At 52.6% G+C, this 16321-nt stretch overlaps 1 protein-coding gene across 2 annotated transcripts in view; it reads left to right on the top strand.

Annotated features, from left to right (window-relative positions):
- ZCCHC24 (zinc finger CCHC-type containing 24) overlaps window positions 1-16321 on the top strand; it is a 61023-nt gene that overhangs the window by 2027 nt on the left and 42675 nt on the right. For both annotated transcript variants that reach the window (XM_078077513.1, XM_036089824.2), the window contains exon 2: window positions 10135-10335. In XM_078077513.1, coding sequence (XP_077933639.1) covers window positions 10135-10335 — 201 coding nt within the window. The remainder of the gene's footprint in view (window positions 1-10134; window positions 10336-16321) is intronic.

Below are 16321 nucleotides of genomic sequence, written 5' to 3' on the forward strand. Positions count from 1 at the left end.
TGGGCCCTTGGGGAAGCAGGGACAGGCCAGTGGGGGCCCCGGATGAGAAGATAGATAAGATGATACAATGTAAGTGGTAGGTAATTTCACACAGGTGCTGTGGGAATCCCAAGGGAGGACAGTGACCATGACCCACGTGACCGTGAACTCTCACCCCTCACAGGTCAAGTGGGGGGTCCATAATCATCAGCCTCTACTAGCCTCCCCCAGCTCCTACCCGATGGTGGCCTTCTTCCCCAAATGTGGGTCCCTGCTGAGAGGCTTGGGAGTTTGGGGCCATCCAGGGTCTTCTGTAGGGGTAGGATGTGGTGCCTTCTCTTGGGAATGTCTAACATCCAGGATCCCAGCTGGACCTCAGTGAAACTTGTCTCTGGTCACTTCACTGCTGCTCACCCCAGTTTCCCTGTGAAGAGGTACATTCCTTCTCTGGGGCAAGTGTAAAAGGAGATGGTAAAGGTTATGCAGAACAATGGTAGAAAAAAGTCTCTTATGACCTGACTTTGGGGGAACACCCTGTCTCTGTCTGGACCTCAGTTTACGCATCTGTTGAATTTAGTCTCTGCTGCCCCTTAGGGTGGTATGTATGGGATTTGAGAGATACGTACGCGAGCAGACAGGCTGAGTTGGGGGAGGTAAGAGGGGCTTCTCCTACGCTTGCAGGCCAGTGGCTTCCTTGGAGGGGCTGGAGGGCTGTGCCGGCTGGCTTTCGGAAGGCTTTCTTGGCTTTGGACTCACTTGCTCTCACCCCTCACCCGCTTCGCCTCCTAAACCCTCTTGGAGCCCCAGCTGTGCTCCTGGGCTTTCCTGCGTCCAGGGCTTAGCCAGTGACCTAATATGGCTCCAAAATAGCAACTGGCTGAGAAGGCATGAAAAAATACCCCCCACCTGAATGCCACCAAGGGGCTGGTTGGAGAAGAAGCAAATCGTGTGGGGGCCGGAGGGGACTCTGCGAAGGGACCCAGGGACTCAGGAGCGTCGCCATTCTGTGCAAGGCCTGGCAGGCCTGGTGGCGGTGCCTGTGGATGTGACTTGCATGCTGACCGCTGACCATGGCCTGTCTGCACCGGTCCCTGTGCCAAGAGCCCACCCCCTCCTGCACCACCCCCAGGCTGCTCCCACCACAATAGCAAAACACCATGAATGCAGCTGGGATTTGGGCGGGGGGGTTGAGGACATGGGGGCACAGAAGCCCATTGTGCCCCTGGAACCTCAGCTCTGGAAGCTGAAGATAAGCCAAGGGTTCTGAGTGGAACACTGGCCCCGGGAGCTGAGAGAGACGGCAGAGTCCGTGTACGAGGGCAGGAGCAAGCACCAGGAGGTGTCTTGGATGCTGGGGGGGGCTCTTCAGCTTCTCAGCTTGTGGTAAGGGTGCCAGGCCAAAGCAGGCACAGACACTTGGTGCGGTTTTTAAAAAAGGCCTCGGTCTAGAATATGGGCCCTGTGAGCTTCAGTTTCAACCCCTGATCTGTGGCAACAACTATATGTCTTTGTAGAGAGACTCCTGGGGCTCTTGGTTGAGTCCCTTCTCTCTCCCCTTAGGTACCCAGGGAAGGCCGTTCTTTGAGGGAGTGGGGGTTGGGTGGCTTCTGGGGGGAGGTCTTCCCTGCCAAGTTTAGCCTGGAATTTAAATTCGCAGCAGCGTGGGGGCTGTGGGACTCTACCTCCAGAAAAGGAGATGTACCCCTCATTGTTGAGCATTAGCTCTTGGGCCCCTCAGAGGGACGCCTGGACCTGTACTCCCTTAAGGGGAGCTATGGCTGTCCCATTCCAGGTCAGAGTCTGAGGGGGGCCGTTATCTTTCCCTCTTCCTCCAGGGATAGACAGACATGGCCCTACAGTCAAATGATGGTTTGTGGAGGCCGGGGGATGGGCTTTGGGGTCAAAGACACACAATGCTACCCACCTCCCCCCCCCCACCCACCAGCATTGTGAAGGCTCTGAGAAGCCCTGCAGCATGGAAACTTATTTACCTTTCTTCAGCCCCGCACTTCCATCAGTATTTGACCAGAGAATGTTTTTGGCGTAGAACATTTGACAGTGTTCTTCTGAACATCACTAGACGCAGGGACGGCTCCGTCGAGGCACATCCCTTCCAACCCTCAGGACGTTCTTCCAGGAGCTGTTGACCCAAGCCCTCTCCCCAGCGCAATCGGCTGCAGCACCGAAGACCCCCCCCCTTCGCAGCCCTGGTCTGTCCACGGGAGGCTTGAGAACAGCAGGAGGGGTGTCACAAGGCTTTCTGCAGACAGGGCTGTTAGACACGCAAGGAGCCACCAAGGTGTCCTGCTTTAAAAGGCCCCCAGGTCTTGACAGTCTTGTGAAGGTTTTGTGTGTCCCTGTGCCGTCCACAGGTGCGGGTGAGCCCGGGCTGCCTGACCGGCGTGGATGTGTGAACAGAGCCACATGTCTGTGTGAGAATGGAGGTTTGCCTCAGCGGGCCTGAGAGTGGGCGTCCGGGGCTGGAGTTCGTTCCTAGCAACTTCTGTGGTCTGTGTGGTTGGCGGGGAGGGGGCAGCGCCCGGTCCTAGGAGGAATGGGCCTTCCGGCCCAGCAGAGCTTGGGAGGCTGCCTGGCTCCCTTGGCCAGCCCTGGGAAGCTGAGCTCTGACTCAGGCAAGGAGGACCATCATTCGAGGGCCTGCAGGCTGAGGTGGCCTGATCCTCACTCCATCAAATTAAGTGGACTGGGCGGGCCTGGACTCAGAGGGGAGACCACAGCTTGGGGACCTTCTGAGTCAGGTGGGAGGGAGGAAGGCAGGCAGGCTTAGTGATTTGTAATTAGCCAGGCTCTGTCAGCATGCAAAGGGGCTCCTCGCAGAGAAGATGGCCCCGAGTCGCAGTCCCCTGCTCTTGGGTGGTGCTTTCTTCTTGCCATCTCTTTCTTCAGAGCCCCCGTTTTACAGAAGAGAAAACAGGCCTGGCCGGTCACCCTCAGCGAGTCAGTGGCAGAACCACATCTGGAACTCTTCCAGATTCCAGCTCCAGCTGGCTCTGTGGCTCATGGTGCTGGCTATCCCCTGGGTCATTCTCGGGGCCCCGGGGCAGGGCAGGCACTCACCAGGGACTGCAGTGCCTCTGCCGTGTTGTCTCCGGCCTCAGACCTTTCGAGGAGTGGTAGGCATTGGGGCACTGGTCACAGGTCCCAGCTGTCCTGCCGTGTCCGTACCTCAGTGGTACCCACGGCTCCAGCCCCTCCCCAGGAACCCGGCGTGGGGCTCCAGGGGACGGAAGTCCAGGGATGGCCTGGCTTGAGAGAGTCAGAGGATGGCCATGAGCATTTACTAGCATTTTTGTCTCATGTCATAGTCTGTGTGCAGCGTCCCCGTTGTCCAGGTGGGGAAACCAAGGCTCTTCAAGAGGAGGATGACATAGTCAGGGCATCAGTGGCGGGACCGGGGCTCCAGCCTAGGTCTCAGGAGGCTTGGTCTGTGCGGTGTGGGGGTAGTTGTGGTGGAGTATAATCTTTTATTCTGTCCTCCTCTGGTCGTACTGTGAAGCTTCGTGAAGACACTAAGCTTTGCACTGGTTGTTGCTCGTACCTCAAACACTCTTGCCTGCCCTCAACAACTGACAGATTCCAACTTCTTTCTGGCACAAGAGGCTGCCCCTTCTCTGAGAGGCGTCCCCCAGCTGCCACGGGGGAGCACACCTCCCTCCAGCGTCCGTGGCCCATGACAGAAGAGCTGTCCGTGCTTCCGGTGAAGCGAGCCGTAGCATTGGCTAGTGCGGAGGAACACCCGCTGCACGTGGGTCTGTCACATCAGCTACGTTGTCAGCACGCTGAGAGTGGAAATCCCGTCTTTTTCCACCTGCTGTTGCTTGGGCAGCGCCTGGGGCTGACTAGGTGCTCGGGTGCTAAGTGGTAAGGTGGATGGGTGACTTGTGACCACGTGAATGCTCTCCTCAGCCTCTTATCTCCTGTTTTATCTCACCGGGGAAATGCTTATGGATTGCTTGATTACCTGGGAAGAGCTGACTTGGGAGATCATAAAGCCCTGTCCCTAGAGGTGTCCCAGCAGAAACTTAGGTGCGCTCAGGGTTCTTGACCTTCTCTGGTTATGGACCTCTTCGAGAATCTGAAGAGCGCGAGAGTTCCCGGCGCTCATGCACAGAGCACAGGCGTATGTGCGCACACAGACATGCCTTTGCACGTGACTTCAAGGGGGTCATGGCGCCCCCCGTGACGACAACAGACCCCAAACCGAGGCCCCCTGCTCTAGAGGCTGCAAACCTCAGTGGTACCGGGGACTGGCTGAATATTAGGGTCCCTTTCAGCCCTTAGGTTGTCAAATTCATGCTTTCTGCTTTCATTCCATGACTACATTCTGGAAGTGAGAGGCAGCTGGTCCCCAGCGCTTACGCTCTAGCGGGGCGGAGGGCATACGGCTATAAAATGTGGGCACCTGTCAGGTGAGCGGTGAGCTGGGTGGGAGCCAGAGGGATGGAGTCCGGAGGGAGGGTCTCCCTGGGGCTTGTCTGCTGTGTCCTGCTGCCACCGTGCTCCTCCCTCTCAGGGTCTTTTCCCCATTTCTCTCTCCCCACCCCCCCACCAAAAGGCACACGGACCGCTTATTTAAGTTAGAATCTTTCATTGAGCTCTGGCTGTGTATGGGGAATTGTGTTTGGCACGCGTGGGTGAATGGGCCTCCAGGAGGCCGTGGAGCCCTTGGGGGTCTTGGGCGAGGGGTTGCTGCCTCTGGCGACGGCTAGCCCTGCCACCTTCCTGGCCCACAGGTCAGCTTTGGACCCCAGAAACAGGAGCCAAGCTGGGCTCTGACCACAGCTGAGAAATCTTTAGTCAAGGTGTGAGTTCACTTTCCCATCAGCCAACTCCTTGCCCTGCCAGCGGGTTGTCCCCTTCTGTCCCTGAGCGCAGCACACATCCACCTGTTCTTGTGGATCAGGGGTGGGGGGGTGGGGGGTGTGGCTCTGGGGGAAGACCCTAGGGGTAGAAGAAGTGCAGCTCCCCTTGGAGAAGGGGTGGAGCCATTTGTGAAATGAATGGTTTCTTGTGTTAAAGAGAGGCGCGTGGGTGTGTATGTGTGCGCGTGTGCACGTGTCTGTGTGGCTGGAAGGGCGTGTGGGGTGACTTTTTGGGATAAGAAAGCAGTTGTCCAGCTGATGAAAGAAGAGCTGGGGACTAGGATCAGAGAGTCCCTCCTCCCCCCTTCAGGGCCATCTCTGGTCTGGGGAGGAGGTAGGACTCAGCCTTTGCTCTGGCCACACGTCCTCGGACGCTCCCCTTCTCATAGCCTTGCCCACTGCCGTGTCCTATTCTGCAGGTGCGCTTCTACCTCTCCTCTCTTCTCTGCACTGGTTTCCTCTCTCCAGAGCAGGCTTCTCTGCACTTGCCCTCACTCCTGTCTGCCCCCCTCCCGCTGCGCCCGCTTCCTGTCCTGGGAGGGGGGAAAGGAGAAAGCACAGCATGGCCGGTTGAGTCAGCCCTGGAAATCTCGGCCTCCACACCCCAGGTCCCTCCGCAGAACCCCCAGCCTGAGGGCCCAGACCCCTCACAGAGCGCAGAGAAGGTGGTGCCTCATCTTGCCAGGGCCGAGGGGCTTGGCAACATGAAGTCACAGGCCCAGGGAGAGTGGTCCCCACCTGTGTTTTCCTCTGGCTCTCCTTACTGTAGGAGAAGCCAAGCCTTGGAAGCCATGTAGGAGCTGAAATATAACAGGCCAGCTCATCTGGGTGGGAATCTCCCCTTAGCCACATGCTGGCTCTTTTACCTTGGGCAAGTTGCTCAGCCTCTCTGAGCCTCAGTTTCCAGCTCCGTAAAATGGAGCCAGTAATGCCCATCCAAATAGTGTTCTTGCAGGTATAAGAAAACCAAGAAAGTGAAAGGATCCAGTCAAGTCTATGACACAGGCAGAATCAGAATAGATTTCAGCATCTTCCCCTCTAACTTTCCCCAACAGCCAAGCCAGAGCCTTGGAGAAGTTCCAGCGATGGGCAGGAGCCCGATGGTCTGTCCCCCGGGTATGGTATGAGGATCCCACACTTCCCTCTAGCTGCTGGGAGTGGGGAGGAGGGAGAGGTGGTCTCTTCCTTCAGGCTGGTGATTTGGGTCCAGTGGCTTCCATCCACCACAGTAGTGGGGCTGCCCTTAACCAGTGCCCAGAGCAGCTTAATCTTTAGGGTGAGAGTGCCTTTGACTTAGTCCATGACAACTCGGAGACCCCCCAACCTAAATCTTTAAGGTGTTAGGGCATTCATCACCTCGTCTTTCAAGTAGGGTTCCCAGACCCTTCTCTGCCTGTGATGGTCTGCACCCAGGACAGTGGCAGGTGTGAGGAATGGCAGAAACAGTCTGGGCTCTGGGGGTGACGGAATGTTGCAGAATCTTTGCCTTTCGATATGTCCAGCCTTGTGGGGAAATGAAGAGGCTTCAGAGCTCCTTTGGTCAAGGGTCAGCAGAGTCACGGGGTGATCCCCACCCAGCCTAGCCCTGCTGGACAGGAGGCCGTGAGGTCCTGGAGGAAGCAGGGACATCTGAGGCCTGAGTAAGAGGAAGGGGTGGGTTCAAGGCCACACCACTAGAGTTATGACCAGATCGAGGACCAGGTCCTGGAGGGGGTTGGATGGACACAGAGAGGGCCTCCTGTTGGGGGGACAGCCAGTTCAGAACTAGAGGGAGGGAAGCAGGTGCCCCGTGGGACACCAGGTGGAGCAGCGTGGCTGTTTGGGAGTTAGGAGCTACCTGATGAAGGGCCGCTCCCGCTGGGCCTCACCCTCCAGCTATAGGCAGCAGGACTCAGAGCAGGTGGTGCCCATGGGGACCAAGTGCCCTCTGCGTGTCGGGCTCTGGGGGTGTCTTTCAGTAGCTGGTGTCTGGACCCTGAGAAAGCAGGACTGCCGGGATCATCCATGTTGCCCTCCGTCCCTGTTCTGGGTTGCAGTTTACAGATGGGAAGCCTGGGGCCGGGCCTGACTCCACAGCTGGAGAGGAGGGAACACGGCGTGTCCAGTCCCCGCAGGCCATGGAGAGGGCTGAGAGGCAACTCGCCTTTCACCTCCATGGCTGGAGCTCCTTGGGGCTTCGGAGAGGAAACAGCTTGCTGCCGCACCCGCCCTTTTAGCCAGCCGCCAAGCAGGACTCATGGCCCTCAGGCCTGGCTGTGTGCCCTGGTCTGTGCCCTGGGCCGCTCCGGGCCTCAGTTTCTCTATCTGGAACGTGAGAGCGGTTGGGTCAGCTGTCTGCTTTGTCCTTCCTGCTCAAAGATGGTGTCTTCTTGAGTTGGGGAGCTGGAGCCACCAGAAGGGACAGGCCAGAGCACCCAAGGGAGGGGGGAGAGGCGGTGAAGAGGAGAGCTCTAACTGCGCTTCTCTACCCCGAGCTCCTCACGGGACAGAAGCTGTGACCCTTGTGAGGTGGGGGGTGCGGGTGTCAAGCTGCTGGGGAGAGGACAGGCTGCTTGGAGGCCTCTGGCTGCCCGGAGGCCTCTGGCTGCCCAGGGACGCCCGAGGGGTCACCCGTGGGCAGGGCAGTGTGGCCACAAGACGGGGGAAGAGGCTGTTCAGGGTGTAATTAATGCACTTTCTGGCACCCACCAGATTTCCCTTTCCTCTTGACAGTTTGCTGCCAAAACAGTCCCGATTCCTGTGAACTTGCTTAAATCTTATCCAGAAAAAAAAAAGAAAGAAAGAAAGAAAAAAAGAAAAGACAGAACGGGGGGAAAAAATGAAGAGGGTTGTTATTTGTGAAATTGCATTTCCCAGCCATGAGGGTGAGTCACACCATTTGGAGCTTGGAGTTTCTTGTTTGGATGAACTTTTCTCCGGGAGGCCGTGGTGATGCTGTCCTCCTTCAGGCCATTTTGGGTGAGGAGGGGCCTCCACTCAAGCTCAGGAGAAACCTGGGTGGGTGGAAAGTCCAGGTGCTCCTGAGGCCAGGTAGGGCCGGGCGGTCTGGACAGACTGCCCCGGGGAGCTTGAACATGCAGATCTGGGCTGGGGGAGGGAGGAGCGGGGAGTTAATGTGTCAGCGGGAGAGAGTTTCAGTTTGGGACAATGAAAAAGTACTGGAAATGGATGGTGGTGATGGTCTCACAGTCACGGGAATGTACTCGGTGCCATGGAACCATATGCTTAAAGACATAATTAAAATGGTCGATTTTATGTAATGTATTTCTTACCACAATAAAGCGGTAGGTTCTAGGTTCTCGGTCCCAGGTGACTGACTGCTTTGGTAGGTAGGTCTGAGGTGGGGCCTAGAAAACTGTATTTGTTAAAAGTTTCTCAAGGCGTTCAATACAAGTTTGGACATACTTGCCTCATCTGTAAAATGGGACAGTGACTCATAGGGTTGTGGTGAGCATCAGCTATCTTAGTAAGTGTACAGTTTCCAGTACCTGGGACATTGTAAGTGCTCAGTAGATGTGACTGGTATCATCGAATCCCATGGCCATTGGACCCCTCCGCACACCCCTTAAGGTTGTCCAGAATTGGCTCGCACACCTCCAGGGATGGGAGACCGTCTGCCTGTCAGGATGGACCACTCTCTCTTGGCTCCTCTGAGAGCTGGAGAATTGCCCTCACACTGAATGCAAGTTTGTGTGGTATTTTCCACTGGTCCTGGGTTTCATGGTAGCCCTGGGCAGCAGTAGAGTGGAGATGGTCATCAGGAGCCTTTGAGTTTCGTGCCCAGACATCATAGGCTGACTGACTATGTGTTTGGCCTGGATGCCTTGGATGTGGTATCTGTGTCTTTTTTTCCAGATCCTAGGCTCCAGTCTGAGCCTATAGGAGAGGGAAAAGAGGCCTGGAGAGGGAAAGGACAGGCCCCAGGCCACATAGCAGAGTGTCCAGGGAGCCAAGAAGAGTGGTGGTCCCCAGATGGTGAGGGCTGTGTCCTCTAGGAGGGAATGCCAGGCCCCCAGAGATGGAACAAATAGGGAGGCTGAGGTGTACATGTGTGAGGGGTGGCATCTGTCCTGGTTGGGGGAGGGGTACTTGATCTCCTGGGGCCTGCTCTCAGCTCCCCTCCCTCCCTGCCCACACTCAGGGGACACAGGCAGGACTGTGCCCACTCTGAGCCTCCATCTGCCCCATCTTCGTAAGGGAGCCTAAGGCCACCTCCTCTCAGGGGCTCTCTTCCCCTAGCGGCTTGGGGACTTCCAGGAACAAGGCTGTCTTCCCATTAGACTGAAGGCTCCCCAAGGTCTATGGTTCCCTCCTGGAGTCCTTGAGCACCTGAGCTGGGACCAGAGGATGCCCAGGCCCCATGCCCAGGTTTGTCATTGACCCTCCTGCAGGAGCTGCCTCTTTACAACCTTGGCCTTTCCCCAGGAAGAGGGGACCATGGCTGTTCCCTGCCAGCTTCACCACAGGCCCCACCTTTGCCAAATTCCAGTGTGCCTGGCTGCCCAGAGCCCATGACTCCTATAAATAGAGGCTGTATACACCAGGAGGGGGCCTGGGCCGCGTCTGCTTTGAAGCCAGGCAAGACATCTGGTTCCTGTCATCTGGAGGTGGGAGAGGTGGGAGAGGTGGGCTGCTTCCTCCCGGGCTCCCCGAGGGCGGGCCTGGGCCAGCCCCGGGGCTCCCCGGACACAGTCTGCGCAGGCCTCGTGCCACAGGAGACCAGGCAGAGTGCTGAACCTCAGTCTTCTCTTCTGTACAATGGAAACAATCCTACAAGCCAATGCTCCTCTTTCTTGTAAGATGGGGAAACGGAGTCAGCTCAGAAATAAGTGACTTGTTTAAAGCACTGGTAAAAGGCAGAGCCCCAGATCTAACAGGTTGCTCTCTACTACGCCTTCTTACCTCCTGGCGGTGTGTAAAGAACTAATAATCCTCCTCCTCCTCCTCCTCATCATCACTGCTTACTGAGTGGTTCCTAAGTGCCAGGTGGGAGATAAAGTGACCTCACTTTAGCCTCATAGGCACCCTAGGAGGTGGCATCACTTCCGTTTTCCAGAGGGGGCGGTTCACTGGCTTGCCCACAGACGGACAGCTACGGTTAGAATATGAACTCAGGCTCCAGGAGGCCAGAGCCCCGGGGCAGCTCGGGAGTCCGTGTGAATTCACGAATGTGCATGTGCGTGCGCGTGCCCATGGACATTACCCTGAGGCCACAGCTGCAAACGAGTGTGCCCAGGCCTGGGCAGCCCTCACAGCTTCTGTCCCCCCACAGGCGCCGAGCAGCAGCATGTACAAGAGCGCCTCGCCCTATGGCTCCCTCAACAACATCGCCGATGGCCTCAGCTCCCTCACTGAGCACTTCTCGGACCTGACCCTCACCTCTGAGACCCGCAAGCCCAGCAAGAGGCCCCCACCCAACTACCTGTGCCACCTGTGCTTCAACAAAGGACACTACATCAAGGACTGCCCCCAGGTAAGGCGGCCCCGCTTCCCTGGGTAGAACAGGCCGAACAGCCCCCCACCCCACACACTCCCCGCCCCAGGGCCCCTTCCACAAACAAGCGGCCCTGTGGCCCTCTGGTCTCCACCTTTTTCTCCCCTCTGGTATTTCTGAGGCAAGGTTGGCTGGTGTGGTTGGGACAGAGCCCCAGCCTGGGCCTGCCCTGGCTAGTGAGCAACTGGGGTGAGGGACGTGCAAATGAGGTTCCGGGCCTTCACGTCTCCACCAGTCTTCCTGCCAGGGTGCGTCCTGTTACAGTGGGGCAGGACAGGGGCCAGCAGCCTCCTCGCAGCTCTCCCGAGAGAGACCCCATCTCCTCACACTCACAGGGAAGGAATGCGGGCTCTGGGCCAGGAATCCAGATGTGTACCCCCTCCCCCAGACCCCACTTCTCCCTCCTCTGCTCTTGTGCTTCCTCAGTCTCCTGCCTGTGAGGGGGGAGGTGAGAGGTCCTTACCCCCCTCTTTGTGTCTCCAGGGTGGGTCTGGGTGAAGGCCTCAGGCACCACAGGCTGGGGATCTCTCTTGGGGTGGGAAGGGGCCAGGAGATCGAGAGTGTGGAGAGCAGCCCCTGTCTCCCACCCAGTGCTTCGCTGTGACAGCGTGGGGCTCCTGGGGTCAGATCCCACTCAGAGAATGACCCCTGACTCCGACAGACATGGCTTTGACAACCTGGGGAGAGAGGTTAAGGTCGTTTTAAATACAGTACAAGATGGATCCGTGATTCTTTTTCTTACTATTTTTTCATATTTTCTAATGTTTTTATAATGTGTATTTTTACTTTTATTTTACATATGTAATGGAAATGGGATCCTGGAAACTCAGAAAATCCGTGTAGTCTTACCCTCCAGATGGTGGCAGCCCAGGGTGTGGTCGGGTGGGGCTGGGTGCCTCCGGACCAATGGGAGGCCGAGATGTGCTTGTTGCTCAGTGCTCCTCTCAGAAATAGCTGTGCCATGCTTTAGGTCCTTGCTGCATCAGTGTGGCCTGGGAGCTTGTTAGAAATGCAGAATCTTAGGCCCAACCCACGACTGCATTTTAGTAAAAGTCCTGGGGATTTGTGTATACCAGTGATCTCAGCCTCCGCTCACCCTTGGTCAAGACAAGTCCGCCCCTGACCCTGAGTATGGGAGCTGGCCCACTGATGGCTGTCCTCCAGACCCCACACTCCAGTGGGCCCTGTCTGCCCTCAGTAGATGCAGTAAACCAGGGGCCCTTGGCATGAGGAGATCTCAGCGCAGGGTAAGGCCCCTACCCCCCAGGGGTTCTCCGGATGGGATGAGGAACAAACAGGCAGCTAAGGATCTGGTTGGTCCTCAAGGATGTGCCCCTGGCCCACCCAGGCAGCAGCCCCTTGTACCTTCCCCAGCTGAGCCCCTGCGAGGGGACTCTCACTTACTATACCTTGGAAACTTCCCTCATCATCTCCTGCCTACAGCCTGTGCTCACAATTACCCAGTGTGTCAAGTCTCTCATTAGCCTCTTGTTATATGATGCTTTGAGTGAGTCAAGCACTCATACAGAATCATTGAGCCAGTCTGTGGAGGTGCCGGAATTTTAACCCTAGCCAGCAGGTGACATTCAGGTACCAACAGGGGCTCTTGGGGCTCTGAGGAGGTGTGCCTGTTCTGAGCTGGCAGCCTGGGAAAGCTTCCAGGAAAAGGACGGCTTGAGTGGGCTTGGCAGGTTGTTGGAAGAAGGGTGACCAGTATCCAAAGGCAAGGGATGATGAGGCAGAGGTGGAGGGATGGTGAAGGTGTGTGTGTGTGAGTGTGTGTGCATGCCTGGGCCCTCTCCTAAATGTGGGGGCAGGTGGTCCCTGACCTCAGTGTCTCTTGATTTCCAGCACAGTGCAAACCTGGTTCTTCCTTTATATTCCTTTATATGGATTACATAGTGTCTTCACTCTGCAGAAGAAGTACCGGCCCCATTTTACAGGTGAAGAAACAGTCTCAGAGAGCTGAAGTGCTGGGGAGAGGGCAGAACGTCTATGAGAACCCCAGTCTTGGGACCTCCATGCTCTTTGCTTTCTTGAGCATCCTATACCAGTCCAGGCTGAGATGCCCATGGCCTGGGGCCTCAGTTTCCCTCTTGAGCTGGTAGAGGCCCTCTTCCAGCTCCACCTCAAACCTGATTCTATCAGAGACTCCTGCAGGCCCAAGGACCTCCTCCACCTTTCACGAGAGTTTCATCATCTGTAAAGCAAAGCTGATGAGAACACTAACACATAGCAATGTTGTGAGGATTCAAGGAAGGAATGCATGGAAAGTGCTTAGCACAGTGTCTGGTAAGCACTTAATAAATGTTGGCTAGCATTGTTATCCCTTGGGTAACAATGGAGAGTGTGCCTATTTGGCAAGGTAGAAGGTATTTTGGCAGGCTGGAATATAATTAGATGTTCCCCACCCCTCAGCTGACCACAAGCTCCAGGGGCAGGTGCTGGGCAGATTCATCTCTGTACCCCCATGCTGGCCCAAGATACCACACACAGCAGGTGCTCAGTATAAGTTTCCGGAATGAAGGAATGGGCAGACAAGGCTTTTATAAGCCATGGAAACCTCTGTTTCAAATGAAATATTATGAGCTCAGCATATATAATATTTAAAAGTGGAGTGGGAATGCTTGTTTTGGTAAGACCTTTAGTGAGATATAATTCACATACCATATAATTGACCCATTTAAAATGTACAAGTCAATGATTTTTTAGTATATTCACAGAGCTGCTCAACCATTACCACAATCAATTATAAAACACTGTTTTAAAAGATTTTATTTATTTCAGTAATCTCTACACCCAGTGTGGGGCTTGAACTCACGACCCTGAGATTAAGAGTTGCATGCTCCACCGACTGAACCAGCCAAGCGTCCCCAATTGTAGAACATTTTTATCACCTCAAAGAGAAACCTTATACTCTTTAGCTATCACTATCCCCCTGGTTCCCCAACTCCTAGTAACTCATATTCTACTTTCTATCTCTATAGATTTGCCTATTCTGGACATCTCATAAAGATAGAATCATATAATATGCGGTCTTTTGTCACTGGATTTTTTCACTTAGTATATTGCTTTCAAGTAGTAATTATCAGTTCCATCATTTGGGAAGTGTTCAATCCTGTTCTATTTTCTGGAAGAGTTGGTGAAGAATTAATATTACTTCTTCTTTAGGGGCACCTGGGTAGCTCAGTCAGTTGAACGTCTGCTTGGGATTGAGACCCACGTTGAGCTCCTTGCTCAGCACGGAGTCTGCTTCTCCCTCTGTCCCCCTCATGCTCTCTCTTTCTCTCTCAAATAAATAAATAAAACCTTTAAAAAAATAATTCTTTAAATGTTTGGTAGAATTCACTCGTGAAGCCATCTGTGCTTGGGTTTTCTTTTTTGGGTGGATTTTTAAAATTATGAATTCAATCTCTTTGTGTTATAGATCTATTCAGATTTTCTATTTCTTCTTGAGTCAGTTTCTGTAGTTTGTGTATTTTGTAGAATTTGTCTGTTTCATCTAAGTTATCAAATTTATTGGAATACAATTGTTTGTGATATTCTCTTACAATCATTTTCATTTCTGTAAGGTTGGTTATAATGTCCCCCTCTTTTCTTTCTGATTCTCATAATTTGAGTCTTCTCTCTTTTTTTCCTTGGTCAATCTAGCTAAAGGTTTGTCAGTTTTGCTGAACTTTTCAAAGAAACAAATTTTGGTTTATTTGACTTCCTGTACTGTTTTTCTGTTCTCTATTACATTATTTTTCACTCAAATCTTTTAAAATATTGTGGTAAAATATATACAACATAAAATTTACCATCTTAATTATTCTTACATATACAATTCAGTGGTATTAAGGACAGTTGACCCTTGAATCATTTCGGTTTGAACATATACATAGATTTTTTCAGTAAATACAATACAGTACAATAACTATGTTCTCTATGATTTTTTTTTTTTTAAGATTTTTTATTTATTTGTGAGAGAGAGAACGAGAGACAGAGAACATGAGAGGGAGGAGGGTCAGAGGGAGAAGCAGACTCCCTGCTGAGCAGGGAGCCCGATGTGGGACTCGATCCCAGGACTCCAGGATCATGACCTGAGCCGAAGGCAGTCGCTTAACCAACTGAGCCACCCAGGTGCCCCTCTATGATTTTTTTAATAACATTTTCCTTTCTCTAGCAAACTTTATTACATACAGTATAGAATACATGTAACACGCAAAATATGGGTTACTTGACTATTTCTGTTACTAGTAAAGCTATTAGTAGTTAAGTTTGGGGGGAGTCAGGAGTTATACACAGATTTTTGACTGCTCTGGGGGTTGGCACCTCAAACCCCACGTGGTTCAAGGGTCAACTGTACATTCACATTGTAGGGCAACCATCACCACCATCCATCCATGGAACTCTCTTTTTTTGTGTGAAACTCTGTGCCCATTAAACAATGACCCTATCTCTTTCTCTCCCCCAACCCCTGGCAACTACCATTCTACTTTCTGTTGCTATGAATTTAACTACTCTAGGGACCTCATATAAGTGGAATCGCACAGTATTTGTCGTTTTGTGATTGGCTTATTTCACTTAGCATAATGTCCTTAAGGTTCATTCACGTTGTAACAAGTTTCAAAAGTTCCTTTCTTTTTTAAGACCAAATAATATTCCTGTGTGTGTGTGCGTGTGCGTGTGTGTGTGCACGCACACATGCGTGTGTACGTGCATGTGTGTAGACCACATTTTGTTTATCTAATTATCCATCAATGGACAACTGGATTGCTTCCACCTTTTGGCTATTGTGAATAATGCTGCTATGAACATGGGTGTGCAGATAGCTCTGAGTCTTTGCTTTCAATTCTTCATTCTAATCTTTATTATTTCCTTCCTTCAGATTGTTTTAGGTTTAGTTGGCTGTTCTTTGTCCAATTTCTTTTTTTTTTTTTTTTTTTTTAAAGATTTTATTTATTTACTTGAGACAGAGAGAATGAGAGAGAGAGAGCACATGAGAGGGGGGAGGGTCAGAGGGAGAAGCAGACTCCCTGCCGAGCAGGGAGCCCGATGCGGGACTCGATCCAGGGACTCCAGGATCATGACCTGAGCCGAAGGCAGTCGCTTAACCAACTGAGCCACCCAGGCGCCCTGTCCAATTTCTTGAGATGGAAAGTTAGGTTACTGATTTTACATTTTTCTTCTATTTTTAATGTAGATATTCACAGGTATAAATTTTCCTCTGAGCTGCATCCCATAATTCTGTGTGTTGTATCTTCCTTTTCGTTCATCACAGAGTATTTTCTGATTTCCCTTGTGACTTCTTCTGTGACCCACTGGTTATTTAGAAGTGTGTTGTTTAATATCCACATATTTGTGAGTTTCCCAAATGTGTTTAAAAATGATTCTCCTTTTATTCCACTGTGGTCAGAGAACATACTTTGTATTATTTTGGTGCTTCTAAATTTGTTGTGGTTTGTTTCATAGCATTTGGGCTATCCTTGAGAATGGTTCGTGGGCACTTGAGAAGAATTAATTCTGCTGTTGGTGGTTGTAGTGTTCTGTAGGTATCTGTTAGGTCTAGTTGGTTTACAGTGTTTTTGGTGTCTTCTGTCCCCTTGCTGATGTTCTGCCTCATTCTTGTAACCATTATTGTAAGTGTAGGAGTGTTGAAATCTCTATTATTGTTCAATTAACTATTTTTTTCTTCAATTCTTTTTTTTTATAAATTTTTTAAAAGATTTTATTTTATTTATTTGACAGAGAGAGACATAACGAGAGAGGGAACACAAGCAGGGAGACTGGTAGAGGGAGAAGCAGGCTTCCCGCAGAGCAGGGAGCCCGATGTGGGGCTCGATCCCAGGACCCTGGGATCATGACCTGAGCCGAAGATAGACGCTTAATGACTGAGCCACCCAGGTGCCCCTTTTTTCTTCAATTCTGCCAGTTTTTGCTGCATGTATTTTGGTGTTCCTTTGTTAGCTATACCTATGTTTAT

Source organism: Halichoerus grypus, chromosome 7, assembly GCF_964656455.1.
Source record: "Halichoerus grypus chromosome 7, mHalGry1.hap1.1, whole genome shotgun sequence".
NCBI classification, from domain to species: domain Eukaryota; kingdom Metazoa; phylum Chordata; class Mammalia; order Carnivora; family Phocidae; genus Halichoerus; species Halichoerus grypus.